This window comes from Sorex fumeus, unplaced genomic scaffold (genome assembly GCF_029834395.1).
Source record: "Sorex fumeus unplaced genomic scaffold, SorFum_2.1 ptg000064l, whole genome shotgun sequence".
Lineage (NCBI taxonomy): Eukaryota > Metazoa > Chordata > Mammalia > Eulipotyphla > Soricidae > Sorex > Sorex fumeus.
Window position 1 is genome coordinate 6,954,903 of NW_026606121.1, and position 18,061 is coordinate 6,972,963.

General features: G+C 64.8%; 1 protein-coding gene across 3 annotated transcripts in view; it reads left to right on the plus strand.

Annotated features, from left to right (window-relative positions):
• The first annotated feature begins 706 nt into the window (after positions 1-706).
• The window catches only part of AJAP1 (adherens junctions associated protein 1), a 55,965-nt gene continuing 38,610 nt past the window's right edge, over positions 707-18,061 (plus strand). The window contains exon 1 of one of the 3 annotated variants that reach the window (XM_056128405.1): positions 707-815. Coding sequence is in view for 1 of the 3 variants with exons in the window: in XM_056128403.1 (XP_055984378.1) it covers positions 1,719-1,747 (29 nt within the window). In the remaining 2 variants the exon portion in view is untranslated. Of the gene's footprint in view, positions 816-968; positions 1,214-1,589; positions 1,748-18,061 lie in introns of those variants that run through there. The other 2 variants (XM_056128404.1, XM_056128403.1) reach the window with 2 other exon arrangements.

Genomic DNA, 18,061 nt, shown 5'->3' on the forward strand with positions numbered 1-18,061 from the left:
GTGCACACACTCTGACACAAGCACACACGTGCATGCATATGCACACTCACATGCACAATCACACACGTGCGTGCACACACACACAACATGCGTGTGTGTACACACACACATCCACGCACGTGGGAAGCCACAGGCTGCCTCCCAGGAGCCCTCTCGCAGGCCGCGTGCTTCTTACCCCTGCTTCGATTACGCGGTCCGTTGGCTCCATCCGCGCGGGCGCAAGCTGCAGCGCCCCAGAAGCATCGGACAGGAGCCGGGGGTCTCTGAGCCCCTCACGCGCGTGAGTGACTGGGAAGGGGCTCGGCGCAGCATTCCCGACTCTTCCCACTAGGTGGCAGCAATGCGGCCGCCCGCTGCCCACTGGGGCCCAGCTGCTGCCCGACACGGCGGCCCCACATGGACCGGGCAGGGCGCTCCAGGCCACAGGCCAGAACCAGTGGCGGTGCTCCTCTGGCGGGTGGCCGCCAGGGGACGTGGGGCCTCTCCCGGAGCCCCAGAGACCTGGCCTAGGGCAGGTGTGTTCCCCAGGCCACGGGGTCAGCGGCCGGGAGAGAGGTCCGGAGAAGGGCCCCGGGACCCTCGTGCTCTGCCCGGTGCAGACCCCGTGGCTTGAGGACTGACCGCCCGCCGCTGCCCAGACTTGCGCGGGGCTCTCTGTCCGGTGCCCTGTGCCTCGGGGCTCCGCGCCCGGCTGCGTCCGGGCCCGGGTCCATTCCTGCGGGCTCGGCGTGGCCGAGACACCGGCTGTGGGCTTTGTCCAGCACCTGGAGTGACCTTGCAGGAGAGTCCCCGCGGCCACTCATTGTCCCCCAAAGGTGGGGCGGGGTGGGGGGACAGCTGGAGAGGGGCCAGCGTGCGCCGGGCAGCCGAGCCCGGGGGTCCTGGAGCGTCGGGGTCGGAGCTGTGGGCGCGGGCGTGGGCGCGGGTGGGCAGCGGCCGGCCCGGACCTGGGGTGGGGGAGGCGCGCCCCGGCCGGGCGGCCACGCGGGCTCCGGTCCGGCCAATCCGGCGGAAACTTCGGCGGCCCCCGCCGAGTCCCCCCGCGCCCCCGGCCGCGCGCGCTCCCCGCGTCGGCTCCCCGGGCGGGCTGGGCGCGCCCGAAACCGGGTCGGAACCTCCAGCCGCTGCGCTTGCCGCCGGTTACCGTGGCAACACCATCTCCGGCGCCCGGCGGTCCAATCGGAGCCGGCGGCCTCGCTCCAGCCTTCCCGAGGTGGGGACCCGGCCCGGGCCGGCGCTGGGGAAGGGGCGCCGCGAGGCGGGGCCGGGCCGGGGGCGGGGACGGCGGTGACGTGGCCGGGCCGGGCGGGCGCGGGCGGGACCCGCTCGGGAGGCGCAGACGCTCGCGGGGAGGCGGCCGAGCGGCGCGGGCGGCGGGACCCGGGATCCCCCGCGCCGCCGCCGCGTCCGCACGCCCCGCGCCCCCCGCGCGCCCCGGGCCCGCCTCCCGCCCGCCGCCGCGCGCGCCCCCCGAGCCCCGCCGAGCCGCGGGCGCCCAGCGGCGGCCGAGCCCCCCGGCCCGCGCCCCGGAGCCGGCGGCGCGCCGAGGGGACCCGCCCGCGCCCCTCCCGGGCCGGCCGCGGGGTCCCCGCCCGAGCCATGCGCCCCCTCGGCGCGCCGCCGGCCGGCCTGGAGCCCCGCGCGGCCGCGCGCTGACCCGCGGACCCGCGCCGATGGCCGGGGCCCGCCGCGCCTGATCCGCGCCCCGAAACGTGACCATGTGGCTCCGACAGCTCCTGGGACTCAGGTGAGCGGGCGGGCGGGCCGCGCGGGGTCCCGGGCCGGCCCCGGGGGGCGGCGCAGCGTCCCGGCCGGCCGCCCCGAGCGCCTCCGAGCCGGACCCCACGGCCACTTCGCCGGGGAGCGGCCTCCCGGGGCGCCCGGCTGCCCGGCCGGCCCTGGCGGGGACCCCCGCGCGGGGGCGGCGCGGCGGGGGGAGATGCGGCGCCCGAGACCCCGCGCCCCCCGCCCCGCGAGCGCGGGCTGGCACCGGGGCTGGTCCGGGACCCGGGGCCGCCCGGACCCCGTGCGCGGGGCACCCCAGGGCCCTTCCCGAGAAACTTTGGCCGCGCTGCCGGCCGGGCTTCTCCCCCGCCCCGGCGGCCCGGAGCCCCGGAGCCCCGGGCGGACCCGCGGCTTCGTGCCGGCCCGGTTCGGGTCCGGGGTGGCCGCGGAGCGTGCGGTTCGCGCGTCCGTCCACTGGGCTGCACTGCGCGCCCGCGCTGGGCGGCGGGTCCCGCGCTTCCCCGCGTCCCGCCGGCCGCCCCCTCGCCGCCCCCGCCGCCCCGCGCGCGTCCTGGTTTCCGAGCGATCGAGGGCAGAGCCCGCCTCTCCCCGCGCGCGTGACGGGGCCGGCGCCGTGGGAAGCCGCGAGCCCACGGGCCGCTGTCGCTGTCTGGCCCTTTTCTGGAGATCGGCGCCGTTCCCCACCCCGCCGGGGGCTGGGGGTGTCCAGCGCGCCCCGCCGGGCTCTAAAAGGTTAATCGCCAGACGTGGGCTGGTGGGTATCCGCGCCGGGCCCAGGCGGTACCCCGCACCTGGACTAGATAAGGTTTTGGCTTGGCCTTTCTGGAGCAAAAATGGAGCAAGGACGTCTCTGTCCAGGTGACCCATCCAGGGGCCGCGCCTCCCGGCCCCCTGGTCTCTGCCGGAGTGGGGGGCGCGTTGGGCAAGAGGGTACCCCCATCCGCGCACCGCCTCGGCTTCGCTTCCTGCCGCTGTCTGGCTCCCTGTGGCTGAGGCAGGCAAGTTCTTTGAACCGACATTTTTTTTTTTTTATGACTAAGTTGCTAGATGGAGAGATGGGTCCATCTCGATAAGGAGCAGGAAAGCGAATCCCGAGCCGGGTGCCCCGAGGGCCACCAGGCACGGCAGGCAGTGGCTGGAGGAGAGAGTTCTCGGGCTGATTTTGAAGTTTGACCTTCTGGTTTTTGCTTTCGGTATTAGCACCGAGATGTTCTGTGAGCTCGCCGGGCACCTGGTGGGGACGCTGGCAGGAGAGGGCTCCGTCGTGCCCCGGAGCGCTGTCCCCTGGCCAGGAGAGGGGGGACCTGCGTGTCCCTGCCCGCCCCGGGCTGGCTGGCAAGCTGGACTTGGAAATGTGCTTCTGCCTTGGAGACACACTGTCACCTCCGGCTCCCTAGGTGAGCCTCGGCCCCCTGCTGTGGGCCGGCAGCCTGGCCAGGGCAGGCGAAGGCAGAACCGGAGCCCAGGGCAGGCTCCAGCTCCCCCCGCCCCCAGCCGAGTGCAGGGGGGTTTCTGGGTCCTACGTTTGTTCGTCGCGGTGAGAGCTGAGAGCTCGCTGGCGGAGGCTCTCTCGCTCGGGGAAGCAGATTGCTGAGTTCTTTGTATGCGCTTCTGGTGGGAGTTGCTACCCAGATCCAAAGATACCTTCCGTCAGCAGCGGGGGCCCGGGAGGGGGCTCGGCCAGCAGCTGCCCGCGCTCACAGCTCGGCCCCAGCCCTGCTTGCTCAGCGCCCGCGTGCCGATGCCGTCCGCGTCGGGGCTGCCCGTGGGAGTCCGGGCTGGGCGTTGCTGCTGGGCTGCCCCTGGCCGTCCCCAGCCCCGCCTCCTCCTGGCCCCTGCCTGGGGCCATTCCTCTGTTCCTGCTGGAAGGTTCCATGGCTCTCTGGGCTGAGGCATTCCTGGGGGTGTCGGTCCTGGCCTGGGGACGGACGGGAGGCCCACTGCGCCACGCTCGGGTCTCAGGGCGGTGATGGGCGTGTGGCGGTACCCAGAGCCACTTCAGAGCTGGGGCTAGAGCTGGCACAGATGCCCCTCCCGGGGCAGCCCTTCTGGCCGGGGCCCTCCCAGCGGCTGCCCCCGGGAGCCAGAGCCAGAACTGGCCGTGAGGTGATGATGGAGGGGGCAGGGGCAGATGTGTCTGGACTCGGCGTCGTTGGGGGGATGGTGACATCTTCCGACCGCATGGATGAATCCCTGCCTACACCCACCCCCAGATGTCCAGTGTCCAGTGGAGAAGGAGGGGCGGGGGTTACTGGCACTACCCGCCGGGCCTGTGCTCGGATTCACGTGACCACCTGCCTGGCAGAGGGTCAGCGCGCAGCTCCCAGCCACAACCGCTGCCCGCCTCCCCCCTCCCCGCCCCTGCCAGCTGCCACCAACTCCCGGAGGCACCTCCTGGGGTCCCGGGCCTGCGGGCATGGGTCCGGCTCCTTTCTCCGCCTCCCTGGAGGACTTGTGGGGACGCGGCGGGTGCTGGAGCCGAGTCCCGTGAGGGCCGTGTCACTGGGCGAGCAACCCCCTCCCCCCAGGGCGGGCACCCAGGGGCCGCTCCGGGCTTACGTAAGAGTCATCAGCTTTCCACGCGGACTTGCCAAGTTTTCTTCAAAGGGTTACAAGTCAGTCGAGACCGAATTGATGTAAAGATTAGCTTGGACAGCCAAATATATCCTGCTCCAGATTCCCGTGTTTGAAGTCTGGCTCGGAGGGTTTCTCCTGCCGGCTCCGGGGACACGCAGGTGAGGGGGCGGGGGCCCGGGTTGGCCGACCCTCCCTCCGCACGCCTCCTTCCAGGAATCTGGGGGGGGGCTGTCCTCGGCCACCAGGCAGGGAGAGGCCTCTAGGGAGGCTGGCGACCCCCATGTGTAGGAAGTTGGGTCCACCCTGCTCTTCCCTGGGGTTTGCCCCTGTGCACGAGCGTGGGGTCTCCCCCTCCGCCGAAGCCGCCCCTCCCCATGGTGAGCGGTGGGGGCAGGGGGGGTGAAGGCTGGTTCCCGGTTGGGGACTGCTGAGAGTCATGTTGTCCAGCTGGCCGGCAGCCGGCAGGCGGGTCTGCGTGAGTGTCTCAGGAAGGGGCTGTGACCGTGCAGAGCTGACCCCTGCGGGGGGCGCCAAGGTGGGGGTCCCGGGATGAAGAGGCTGATGGGCGGGGCTCGGCCCTCGCCTGTGTCTCCACGGCACCCCAAGCCTGGGCTGTCTTGTCCACCCCGCCCCGTCCTGCCCAGCCCACTTCCTGCCGCTTCTGCCCCCTGGTTGGCGGGCCTGGGCCTCTGCCACCCACTGCCCATCCCAGGACAGCCTTGGTGGTTACTCAGGCTCTGGGAGGAGCCACGGAGCAGGGCCAGGAGGGTGCCCAGGGGTGCCGTTGCTGGAGGCGCCAGGGCCGCCGTGGCAGTCTCTGCTCTGTCAGCCTGGCCATGGGGTCGCTGAGGTGCAGGAAGGAGCCCCCCGGGGCCTGGCTGGGGTCGCGCTGCCGGCTCTTGAGAGAGACCGTCATGCCAAGCGCCCGCCGCTTGCTCGAGGGTCGTTCCTCTGATGGGCCGTCGGCTGATGACAGACCCGAGGGACAGGCGGCTGCGCCCAGCCGAGGGCAGGTGCTGGGGCGGGCGGGAAGCCGGGCACAGGCCTGGCAGGAGAAGCGGGTGATGGGGCAGGCAGGGATGGCACAGGGAGGGGTGGCAAGGCGGGGGCTCAGTCAGGGGTGGACACGCCCTGGGCACAGTTCTGGCAGGAATGTGGGCCTGGGGGCGAGGTGGGGGGGGGGAGCTGGCCTCCACGACTGTCCCCGGCGGAGCCCAGGGCAGGGGGGGGCTGACCGTGCTCCCGCCGACCGTGGGCAGCGGCGTGGCCCCTCAGATGGGCACACTGCGGGTGCCCAGGGCCAGCGCCGGGCCACCGGAAGGGACCGAGGGTGGGTGCAGCTGAGTCAGTGCTTGCAGGCCCGGGTCTTGCCAACACCGCTACACGCGTGTGCAGACCCGTGTTCCACCGTCACCGCCACACGTGTGTGCAGACCCGTGGTCCCGGCTGCCCAGTGCAGAGCTGGGTCTGGGCTGAGGCTTTGTCCCCAACGACAGCTCAGCTTGTGGGGTCTGTGACCCTCCTGCCCCCAGGGAGCTGGAGAGCTGCTGCCCAGCTGCCGTGTGTGACGCGGGTGTGCGGCCACCACGGGTGCTGTGTGTGTTGAATGTGGGACTCGGGATTGAGTGTGCTGTCTGTTGTGTTGAGTGTGTGCTGAGGGTTGTGTTTTCTGCTCTGTGTGTTGTGTTGAGTGTGTGCTGTGGTTGTGTGTCCTGTGTGTTATGTTGAGTGTGTGTTGTGTATTCTGTGTATTGTGTGTTCTGTGGGTTGTGTTGTGTGTACAGTGGGTTTTGTTGTGTGTACTGTGGGTTTTGTGTGGTGGGTTTTGTTGTGTGTGTACTGGGTGTTGTGTTGTGTAATTCTGTGTGTTGTGTGTGCTGTGTTTTGTTGTGTGTGTACTGGGTGTTGTGTAATTCTGTGTGTTGTGTGTGCTGTGTTGTGTTGCGTGTGCTGTGTTGTGTTGAGTGTGTGGGTTGTGTTGTGTGTGCTGGGTTGTGTTGTGTGTGCTGTGTTGTGTTGAGTGTGTGGGTTGTGTTGTGTGTGCTGGGTTGTGTTCTGTATGCAGGTTGTGTTGTGTGTTGTGTGCTGTGTGTTGTGTTGTGTGTAGGTTGTGTTGTGTGTGCTGGATTGTGTTGTGAGTGCTGGATTGTGTTGTGTGTTCTGTGTGTTGTGTGTGCGGGTTGTGTTGTGTGTGCTGGATTGTGTTGTGTGTTGTGTGTGCTGTGTGTTGTGTTGTGTGTGCGGGTTGTGTTGTGTGTGAGGGTTGTGTTGTGTGTGCGGGTTGTGTTGTGTGTGCTGGATTGTGTTGTGTGTTCTGTGTGTTGTGTGTGTGGGTTGTGTTGTGTGTGCTGGGTTGTGTTGTGTGTTCTGTGTGTTGTGTTGTGTGTGCGGGTTGTGTTGGGTGCGTGTGTGAGCAGGGTCTGGGTTGGCGTGACGGGGTGTGGGGCAGGCGGTGGAGGACGCTGTGTCTAGGGGCTGCCCGGCCCCGGGAGCTCGGGCTGAGCCGGGTGCAGACTCGGCTGTGTGAGGCAGGGCCGGGCGTGCGTTCGCTCCGCTGCCCAGTGGCCATGGCGGGCTCTGGCCCAGGAGTGCGGGGAGGGGCGGTGCAGGGGGCCGTGGGGTCTGCAGCCGTGCAGCCTCGTGTTGGGGTGGGGGGGCGCCGTGGCCCAGACCTGGTGCCTCGGGACCCCGTTCCCGGCTGCCTGTGGCTTCGGGCCTGTCCCTGGAGTCCCTGACCCCGGGGAGCCGCCAGCAGGGCCAGCACTGCAGCCCCGGGTCACCCCACGGACGGACGTCACCAGAGCCCGTGCCACCGCTTCGCCCCCCACCACGTGTGACGTGGACAGTCCGTGGCCAGCACCGCCTGCTCCAAGCAGACAGCCGGGTTTATTGCCAGGAGCACAGGCGTGCGGGGAGTGTCCTGCCGGCCAGCGTCGGCCGGACTCGCGGCGAGCACAGACGTCTCTGCCCATGCCGACGGGTGGGGGATCCGGTGATGGAGTTCCTCCTCAGACACACCTGGGGTCTGGGGCGAGGGTGCCGGGGCCTGGGGGGAGGGTCTCGGGGCCCGGGGCGAGGGTCTTGGTCAGGAGCATGCTCAGAGCTGACAGCTTTGTCCTAGGGCTGAGCCTGGACACCTGGAGACCAGGAACAAGTTAAATGCTGTGCGCGCGGGGCGGGGGGGGGGGGGCTCTCTGGCTAGGGAGAGAGGGGTCGGGGGAGGAGGCGGGGGAGAGGGGCAGGGTAGGGGTGCAGGGGGGAGGGCCATGAGCACCTGGGAGGAGCAGTACCCCCACCAGCGTGTTGCCGGTAGCCAGGGACCCACGGGGGCTGGGGCCGCCATAGGGGTGATGAGGGCAGCAGAGGCACCTGCCTCTGACCCGGCATGATCCGGAGCACTGTCTTCTGAGCACCCAGCTGCAGGAGCGGGCAGTGCGGGCAGTCTGTGCCAGGCTGCACTGCCCACAGCACTGTCCCCGTGTCCACGCCACTCCCTGGCCAGGTGCCCTCAGCCCGCGGCGGCGTTGTCTATGCCCCAGGCCCTGGCGTGTGGGTGGGAGGGGAGCCCCATGGGCCGGAGTCCGCTGGCTTCCTCCTTGCGGGGCCTTGAAGGCCAATCTGGGCTGGGCTCGCGGCCCAGGGCAGGCAGGTGGCCGTGCCAGGCTGGTGCAGCGCTCAGGGCTGGAGAAGCAGCGTTAGCCCCGGGCTGGGCCGTGGTTAGCGGCTTCCAGAGGCCTCGCCCCTCCCGGCTGCCCACGGTGGCGCGTTCGCCCGGTGGCAGCGTCCGGCAGGCCCCGGCACCCAGGCCTCTGTCTGCTGCTCCTGGCGCTCACACCGGCGGCCACTGCCCGGAACTGGCCCTGCGCGAACCCAGCGTGATGGGCCCCAGGGGATGCCACCAGGCTCGGTCCTCGGAGCAGTCAGGAAGGAATCTTCTGGACACTGTCTGGGGGAAGCAGAGTTGGGGGGGAGGTGAGGCTGGGGGTGGTGTGGACCCCCAGAGGGTCTCTGCAGAAGCACCATCTGGAATGTTCCAGGAGTCGCTGCCTCGGCCACAGGCAGAGACGCATCATGGGGGGGACAGGCGGCCCAGGGCCGTGCCCAGAGGGGGCCCCTGAGGGCTCTGTAGTGGTGCAGTGATTGGGAGCGTGGGGGCCGCAGCAGAGACCCTCACTGGGAGCTGGACATTGCTAGGAGCTGCACCCCAGGGCTGGTGGACAGGGCAGGGTGGGGCAGGGCAGGGGTGGGCAGGGCAGAGTGCGGGTATGGCCTAGTGGGTGGTGGTGGTGCTGGGAAACCCCCTGGCCTGTGGTGCCTGGGTGGGCCTCACTTGTGCCTGCACTCAGAGGGGGCCAGCCCGGGCCTTCTGGGATGTGTGGGAGAAGGGACGGACACCCCCAGACTGCAGGAGCCCGCAGGGGTGTGGCGCAGGAAGGCAGGCCCTGAGGTGACCACTAGGGTGCTTCAGAACCTTCTGGAAGGCCAGTGAGTCCTGTGTGTAGGGCAGCGCGGTGGCCTAGGCTGGGCCAGGGGTGGGAATGGAGGGCGGGGACTGGAGGCCGGGCGGGGGGGGGGGGTCCTGTGGCACCCCGTGTCTGCCTGGGGAGGGATGTGGTGTGGGGGGTCCGTGTTCCCTCAGAGCTGTGGGTGGAGGCTGCGCTTCAGAGGAAAAGTCTAATTAAGAGGAACGAGCTAATAGCCGGCATTCACTGTCACAGAGCAGCAGATGAGGGCTGCGGTGTGCGGGCATGCAGTTGCACATGAGCACGTGTGGGACACAGCACGCATGGACATGGTTTGCACACATGCCTCATGTGTGCATGTCCGTGTCCACAGCAGTGTGACAATATATACATTGTGTGTGTGTGTGTGTGTGTGTGTGTGTGCATGCTGATGTGAACAGATGCGGGGACTCTCTGGGAATGCGCTGGATGGTGGACAGGACAGAGCTGGCCCAGCCGACTCTGGTGTGATCGTGCCACATCCTTGGACGCATCTGAGCATGTTCTGTTGCGTGACCAGCTGCCGCCTCCTGGGAGACAGGGATCAGTGACCCGGGTGAGAATCACACCTGGACCAGATCAGCTCCAACGACATAGCTGCCTTCCGGGTGCAGAAGGCAGCTCCCGGCCAGTTCCTGACCAGCTCCAGGACCCACCGGGAACCACCTGGACCCACCCGGACCCACCAGGACCCACTGGGAACGACCAGGACCCACCGGGACTCACCAGGACCCACTAGAACCCACCAGGACTTACTAAGACTCACTTGTCCCCACCTGGACCCACCAGGACACCAGAACTCACTAGGACTCACCAGAACACACCAGGACACACCCGGAGCCAGGACCCACCAGAACCCAGGACCCCCCAGGGCCCATGGGGCCCTCCCACCCTCTGGCCCACACGCCACCTTGTCCATGCTCAAGCTGTGCGCAGGTTTTGGGGAAGGATGTAGCCGCCGGCATTGCTGCCTTGGTCTCCTTTTGGTTTTTATGACAGGAGTGTGTGTGCATGTGTGTAGACGTGTGCGTGCATGTCACATGTGCACCACCATGTGTGCCTACGTGTGTGCTCCAGGTGCTGTCTATGCACGTCACGGGCAGGGACCTGAGCTTGGAGTGCCGCGTCCATGCCCCTCCCTGCCCCCGCACCTGTGTTCCGTGAAACCTCCTCTCCCGCCCGGGGAGACTCAGTCCTGGGCCTTCTGGGGAATGAAACAATCCACGAAGTTGTGCAGAGGCGTGAGAGGGGCTGCCAGCCCCTGGGGCCAGCCTGGAGACAGGGGAGAAGGCCCGCGGGACGTCCCACAGAGCGGTGACAGGTCGTGACCAGGAACCGACCCTCCCCCCACCCCACTCTCGGGCTCCACAGATGAGACTCTGAAACCAGCCGAGCCCACCTGGGCCCACGATTCCCTGCCAGTGGTGTGTGCCGTGCCCCTGTGTGTGCATCATGTGTGACTATATGCATGCACGTGGGACTTATGTGTGCTTAGGTGCCTGTGTGTTCTACATGGATTTGTGTGTATGTGTGTGCCTATGTGTGTGTCTGTGTACACATATGTGTGCCCACGTATGTATACATGTGTGCCTTTGTGTGTCTGTGTACACATGTGTACGTGTGTGCCTATGTGTGTCTGTGTACATGCGTGTACATGTGTCTGTGTACATGTGTGAATGTGTGCCTATGTGCCTAAGTGTGTATATGTGTACACATGTATGCATATGTGCCTATGTGTGTATCTGTGTACATATATGCATGTGTGCTTATGTGTGTCTGTGTACACATGTGTACATGTGTTTATGTGTGTATCTGTGTACACGTGTGAGTATGTGCCTATGTGTGTCAGTATACACATGTGTATGTGTGTGCCTACATGTCTGTGTACATGTGTGTGAGTGTGTGCTTATGTGTGTCTGTGTACACATGTGTACATGTGTTTGTGTGTATCTGTGTACACGTGTGAGTATGTGCCTATGTGTGTCGGTGTACACGTGTGTATGTATGTGCCTACATGTCTGTGCACACGCATGTGCCTGTGTGTTTATGTGTGTATCTGTGTACACGTGAGTATGTGCCTATGTGTGTCAATGTACACGTGTGTATGCGTGTGCCTACATGTCTGTGTACATGTGTGAGTGTGTGCTTATGTGTGTCTGTGTACACATGTGTACATGTGTGTTTATGTGTATCTGTGTACACGTGTGAGTATGTGCCTATGTGTGTCGGTGTACACGTGTATATGTGTGTGCCTACATGTCTGTGTACATGTGTGTGCGTGTGTGCCTATGTGTATCTGTGTGCACTTGTGTGCCTATGTGTGTGTACACGTGTATGCGTGTGTGCCTATGTGTGTCTGTGTACACGTGTGTGCAGGGATGCTGTCATTTCGGGCTGGCCCTTCAGGATCCTTTCCCGTAATGGGGAGGTGGATCTCTGTCTCGTCACGCATGCCCCGAGTGGGCTTGTTCCAGGGGATGGGACCCTCGGGCGCTGAGCCAGGAGGAGCCCAGGCTGCCCAGGGTCACCATCTATATGCACCCGGTCTGCCCCGGGACCCCTCTGGGCTGTCTCGGGGCCGTGAGCAGAGGCTGCCAGTGGCCCAGAGTCTGTTCTCGTCTGTTCTCATTCCTGCAGGCTGCCAGCATCATGGGGTGGTGTGTGCAGCCGAGGGCTGGGCCAGCCGGGGGCCTTTTGGGGCCAAAGTCTCGGTGCTGGCCTCAGCACCGGCTGAGACTCGGTGTTGGGGAGGACAGTGCCCCCAAAGGGGCCCCCAGGAGCACTACCACGGGAGCACCTGTGCTAGCATTCCCCGGAGTTCTCGTGTGCGGGCCTGTGCTGAGCTTGTGACGCTGCTCCCCACTCCTGCAGATTTGTTCTGGAATGGTCATTTGTGCCCAGAGAGGTTGGCGTCCTGATTGAGGTCACACAGAAACGACCGTGTGTGTGGCAGGCCGGGCTGTCCAGCTGCTGATCCGAGCCCAGGAGGAGCCGAACGGGGCCAGTCCCGGCTTGCCCAGGAAGGCAGCCGAGGGGGCCTGAGTCCAAGCCCAGAGCTCGGCCTCCCGGGCAGGCGGCGCCCACAGAGCAGGGGCAGCTCCGCCACGTGCAGCCGAGCACCCCACAATGAGCACTGTGGGAGTCCGTGGGGCAGGAGAGAGTCGGGGGCCTTGGCGACCCCCAGCAGTGAGGCGCTCCAGTGCCCAGCTGAGCCGCGGAGGAAGAGGCAGATGCAGGCCTGTGGGGCATGTGCACGTTGGCGTGTGCTCGGAGGGTGTGAAGTGTGTGTGAAGAGTTGGTATGTGTGTGGAATCAGTATGTGTGTGGAGTTGGTGTGTGTGGAGTCAGTATATGTGTGGAGTTGGTGTGTGTGTGTGGAGTTGATGTATGTGGAGTTGGTGTGTTGAGGAGTTGATGTGTGTGGAGATGGTGTGTGTGGAGTCGGTGCATGTGTGTGGAGTCGGTGTGTGTGAGGAGTTGGTGCGTGTGTGTAATTGGTGTGTGTGGAGTCAGTATATGTGTGAAGTTGGTGTGTGTGGAGTTGGTGTGCATGTGTGGAGTCAGTGTGTATGTGTAGTTGGTGTGTGTGGAATCAGTATGCGTGTGGAGATGGTCTGTGTGTGGAGTCAGTGTGTGGAGTCGTGCGTGTGAGGAGTTGGTGTGTGTGTAGTTGGTATGTGTGGAGTTGGTATGCGTGTGGAGTTGGCGTGTGTGTGTGGAGTCAGTGTGTGTGTGTGAAGTCGGTGTGTGTGTGGAGTTGCTGTGTAGAGTTGCCGTGTGTGGTGGTACACTTGGCCTTGAAAAATCAATTAACGAGTCTGCCCTTTTCATCCGTCAGCTGCCAAGCAACTCAGAAACTCTAATTAACAAATCTCTCCACAGCCCTTCAAGGTCAGGGAACATCATTAGCCTTATTTCACAGATGGGTAAACTGAGGCAGCAGGGGTTCAGCAGTTTCTCTAAGCCACGCGAAGTTAGCGACGTCTCGCCCAGGGTTCCATGCGGAGCCCCACCCAAACTTCCCTGCGTCTCCGGGTGGGCTGTGCCCTCTCCTGCGTCTGGTGTGCTGGAGCAGGGGCTCCCAGTCGGTGACGAGTTCCTGCCACCCTCAGCAGCCGTGGCAGTGGTCAGAGACGGCGGGACGGGCACGCTGGAAGCCCGACCACTGTCTCTGCACTGCCACTGTCTGCCTGCAGCGCGCTCCTCCAGCCATGGCTCTCCCGGGGGAACCTGGGTCTGCCACATCATGAGTAGTGGAGTCTGCGCAAGTGCCACCAGGGTCAAACTGGACCCAGACAAGAGGAGGGACCCAGGATCAGCCAATAGGAGGGACCCGGGATCAGCCAATAGGAGGGACTTTGACTCGGGATCAGCCAGTAGGAGGGACTTTGACTTGGGATCAGCCAATAGGAGGGATCTGGGATCAGCCAATAGGAGGGACTTTGACTCGGAATCAGCCAATAGGAGGGACTTTGACTTGGGATCAGCCAATAGGAGGGACCTGGGATCAGCCAATAGGAGGGACTTTGATTCGGGATCAGCTAATAGGAGGGATCTGGGATCAGCCAATAGGAGGGACTTTGACTCAGGATCAGCCAATAGGAGGGACTTTGACTTGGGATCAGCTAATAGGAGGGACCTGGGATCAGCCAATAGGAGGGACTTTGATTCGGGATCAGCCAATAGGAGGGATCTGGGATCAGCCAATAGGAGGGACTTTGACTCGGGATCAGCCAATAGGAGGGACCTGGGATCAGCCAATAGGAGGGACTTTGACTTGGGATCAGCCAATAGGAGGGACCTGGGATCAGCCAATAGGAGGGACTTTGACTTGGGATCAGCCAATAGGAGGGGCTTGGGATCACCCAATAGGAGGATCCAGCTCAGCACTGTCTTGTTTTATGCATCTTTTATTGCAGAAAATTGCAGTGTCACTGTCCACACACGCATCGGTGGCCTTTGGTCACACGTGCTCCCCATGTGCTCTGCGCCAGAGCCGTCCATCTCCCAGGGGGACCCGCCCCGGTGCGCCCTCCCGCTCTTGGCTGCGTGGTCTCTGGCAGGCCTGTTCTGGAAGGTTCTGCATGCACTCACAGCTACAGGAGAGCCGCCCGTTGTGGACTGTCCAGCCTGGAGGGTTTCTGGTGCTCAGTGGGGTTGTGGGCAGAACCGCGTGCTGGGCTGCAGTGCGCATGGGCCTGTGGGGCTGAGGTGGAGCTGTGGAGTTGCAATGCCCAGCTCTGCTTCCCGCGCACCAGGCCCTCCTGGACAGACACGGGCGGCCGCTGTCTGGTCACTGCCCGCGCGCCCAGGGAGAGGCGGAGCGCGGCCCTCCATTAAGCCCTGCGCTAAGAGGGATTAGGAGCCATGGGGAGGTTAGAGCCTTTCCCCGGGGAACCCCCTGCCCGGCGGGCGAAGAGCCCGGTCCACGGACTCGGCTGACGGCTATCCGGCGCCCGGCCACAAGCCTGAGCGACAAGCCTGCGAGCTGGCCCCCGGACCCCACCAACCCTGCCCCTCCACCCCTCCCCCGCCACCCCCACCACCCCTCCACCACTGCTCCCGCCACCCCTGCTCCCACCACCCCTGCCCCCGCCAACCCCCCAACCGTGCCCCTCCAACCCTGCCCCCGCCACCCCTACCCCCACCACGCCTGCCCCTACCACTCATCCCTCCACCCCTGCCCCCTCCACCGCTGCCCCCGCCACCCCTGCCCCCACCATCCCTCCACCCCTGCCCCTGCCACCCTTGCTCCTCCACCCCTGCCCCCCTCCACCCTTGCTCCCGCCAACCCTGCCCCCACCACCCCTGCCCCTGCTACTGCTGCCGCTGCCACCCCTGCAACCCTGCCCCTGCCATCCGTGCCCCTCCACCCCTACCCCTTCACCCCTGCCCCCACCACCCCTGCCCCCACCATCCCTCCACCCCTGCCGCTGCCACCCGTGCCCCTCCACCCCTGCCCCCTTAACTCCTGCCCCCTCCAACCCTGCCCCCTCCACCCCTGCCCCCGCCACCCCTGCCCCTGCCACCCCTGCTCCCTCCACCTCTGCCCCATCCATTCCTACCCCTGCCTGCCCCCTCCACCCCAGGACCCTCCAACCTTGCTCCTGCCCCCTCCACCCCCGCCCCCGCCCCCCCTTCACCCCTCCACCCCTGCCCCTCCTGTCCCCTCCACCCCTGCCCCCTCCATACCCCACCCCTGCTCCCACCACCCATGCTCCCGTCCGCCCTCCCCCACCCTGACCACCCCTCCAACCCCACCCCAGCCTCCCCTGAGAACCCAGAATGTGCTGGAAGGAATCGCCAGCCCAGTCTGCTGTGGCAATTTCTAGAACGTTCTTCCTCTTTGGGGGGTTGGGGTTTAGGGAGGCAAATGCAGACGCTGAGTGTACCTGGGGGTGCCCATGTTCCCTGCGAACAGCAGCGCACACGTGGCCGTTTCCTCCCTCCTGTTTCCTCCCATGTGGGGTGGACAGTGGGGACCCTGGGGTCTGAGCGGCGTGGCCACCCCTGCAGAGGCCACCCTACAGCGTGCCCACTCACTGTAGAGCCTGCGGCCCCTGTACAGTGGGCCCCTGGGCCTGGGCCTGGAGCCTGGCTGTCCCGAGGGGCAGGGCCGGGGATCCTACTGTGACCAGGTGGGGCCCTCCCAGCCCGGGGCCGCATCTCTGTTCAGCTTGCTGGCCTGTCCATTGAGGCCGGGTCCCCCGGCATGGAGCCTGGTGAGCTCGGGAAGACCCGGACATCAGCCCCCAGGCTTTGTCACCCTGTGGGGGTCGGCGGCTCCCTGGGGGACGAGACTGGTTCTGTGGGACAGGCTGCTGGAAGCTGTGCTCTGCCTCTCTCCCCACCCCGCCCCTCCCCGCCCTGCCCTCCCCCTCCTGCCCCCTCTGCCCGCCCCTGCCCCTCCCCACCTCTCCACGCCCCCTCCTCCTGCCCCCGTCCCTCCCCACCCCCCTCTGCTGCCCTCCTGGTGGTGGGGTCAGCCTGGGCTCTGCAGGGGAGCAGGAGTTGGCTGAGCAGGAGACGGGGCAGGTGCAGTGATGGCCCAGGGGAGCAGGCGGGGTGGGGGCGGCCCCAGGCCCTGCGTGTGGGAGGGTCAGTGCCTTACTAGCCACTGATGGGATGTCCCCAGACACTGCCTTTGAGGCCCAGAGACACCACTGCTGCCGCCGGGATCCAGCTGCCTGCCGGATCCAGAACTGCCCCACACAGACAGGCACGCGTGTACACGCAGGTGAGTGCCTGGACACGTGCGTGCGTGGGTGCAGGTGCCCCTGAGTGAGTACGTGTGTGCAGTGTGTGTGTGTGTGCGCAGCTGTGTGTAGCTCAGGAAGGCTGTGAGTTCCACTCGGGACCCTGCTGGATGGCTCTTTGCGAAGATGATGGAGTTTGTGTTCGTCTGTTCACTGTCGCAGCAGCCTCCATGCGGGGAATAAGTGACGGTTAGCGGACACGCTCCGTGGACCACGTCTGCCGGCGGACACGCTCTGTTGATTCACATGTATTAGCTGACATGCTTCGTGGACCACGTCTGTTGACTAAGAAACTCTGTGGATTCACATGTATTAGCTGACATGCTCCGTGGACCACGCCTGTTGGTGGACATGCTCCATGGGTCATGTTCTATTGGCGGACATGCTTCGTGGGTCACATTTGTTAGTGACATGCTCAGTGGGTCTCGTTCTGTTGGCAGACATGCTCAGTAGGCCACGTGTTGGTGGACACACTCCGTGGGTCACGTGTTGGTGGACATGCTCCGTGGTCAGGCTCTCTGGGGCGCCCGTCTCATCTAAGGCTCGACTGGGGAAGATGCTTGGTGGGCCCGGTATGGGGTCCTTGGCGGCCATGCGGGGGCAGCACCCGGAGCTGCGGCAGTGTATCCCCTCCTCCCAGGGCACTGTTGGAGGAGGGGCCCGGGAGTGCCCAACACTTTATGGTCAGCACAGGAGGAAGCCTGGCTGGGGCCTCTGCCTGGCGTGGCTCAGCCGTGCCACCGTCCCTCCCCACAACTCAGTGGACATACTGCAGGTGGGGACCCCTGGACCAGTGCCCAGACCCTGCAGGCCACAGGTGCACCAGAGACAGGGCTGGCACCCAGGAGATGTGCCCAGCCACATGCCGCAGCCCCCTGGCCTAAGGGTATCCAGTCTCTGGTCAGCCCCGTGTGCCGTGTCTGACACCCCTGCCCACCCCCTGGGGCACCCCTGTGTCCTGCCCGCCAGGAGGGACCCACCGGGACCACACCGCTGCCCTGTGACCCTGGATCCCAGGACAGTGATGGCCAGAGAGCAGGTGGCAGGACCCGTTGCTTAAGGGAAGGGACCTTGTCAGACATGACCGCCAGGAAATGTTTCTGGCCCTGCCTGAGCCTCGTCCCGGACTGGGCGGGGTGGGGGGTCAACAGGAACTTCTCTCCAGGCGTCTCTCAGCAGCTGCCGCCGCCTTGTATCCACGCTCCTGGGCGGGCCTGTCCAGCTTCTGTCTCTGGCCTGGCCTGGCATCCCCTGGCCAGTCTCTGGGGCCTCTCAGCTCCCTGTCTGGGGACCAGTTCTAGCACATTCTCCAGAATGACACCACTGACAACAGTGTGGGCTGTTTGTGTGAGTGTGTATGTGTGTGTGTGTGAGTGTGTATATGTGTGTGAGTCTGTGTGAGTATGAGTGTGAGCATGTATATGTGTGTGAGTGTGTATGTGTGTGAATGTGTGAATGTGTATATGTGTGTGAGTATGGGTGTGTGAGTGTATGTGAGTGTGTGTGTGCATGTGTGGGCTGTGTATGAGTGTGTATGTGAGTGTGGGTGTGTATATGTATGTCTACGTGAGTGTGTATGCGTGAGTGTGTATGTGTGTGAGTATTAACGTGTAAGAGTGTGTATGTCTTTGAGTATGTGTATGATTGAGTGAATGTGTGAGTGTGTGAGTGTATGAATGTGTATATGTGCGTGAGTATGAGTGTGTGAGTGTATGTGAGTGTGTGGGCTGTGTGTGTACGTGAGTGTGGGTGTGTATGTGTGTGAGTGTGCATGCGTGAGTGTGTATACGTGAGTGTGTATGTGTGTAAGTGTGTATTAATGTGTATGAGTGTGTATTTGAGTGTGTGTATGAGTGAGTGAATGTGAGTGTGTGTGAGTGTATATGAGTGTGAGTGTGTACATGTGAGTCTATGTGAGTGTGTATGTGTGTGAGTGTGTGTGTTTGTGTGAGTGTATATGTGTGTGAGTGTGTATGTATG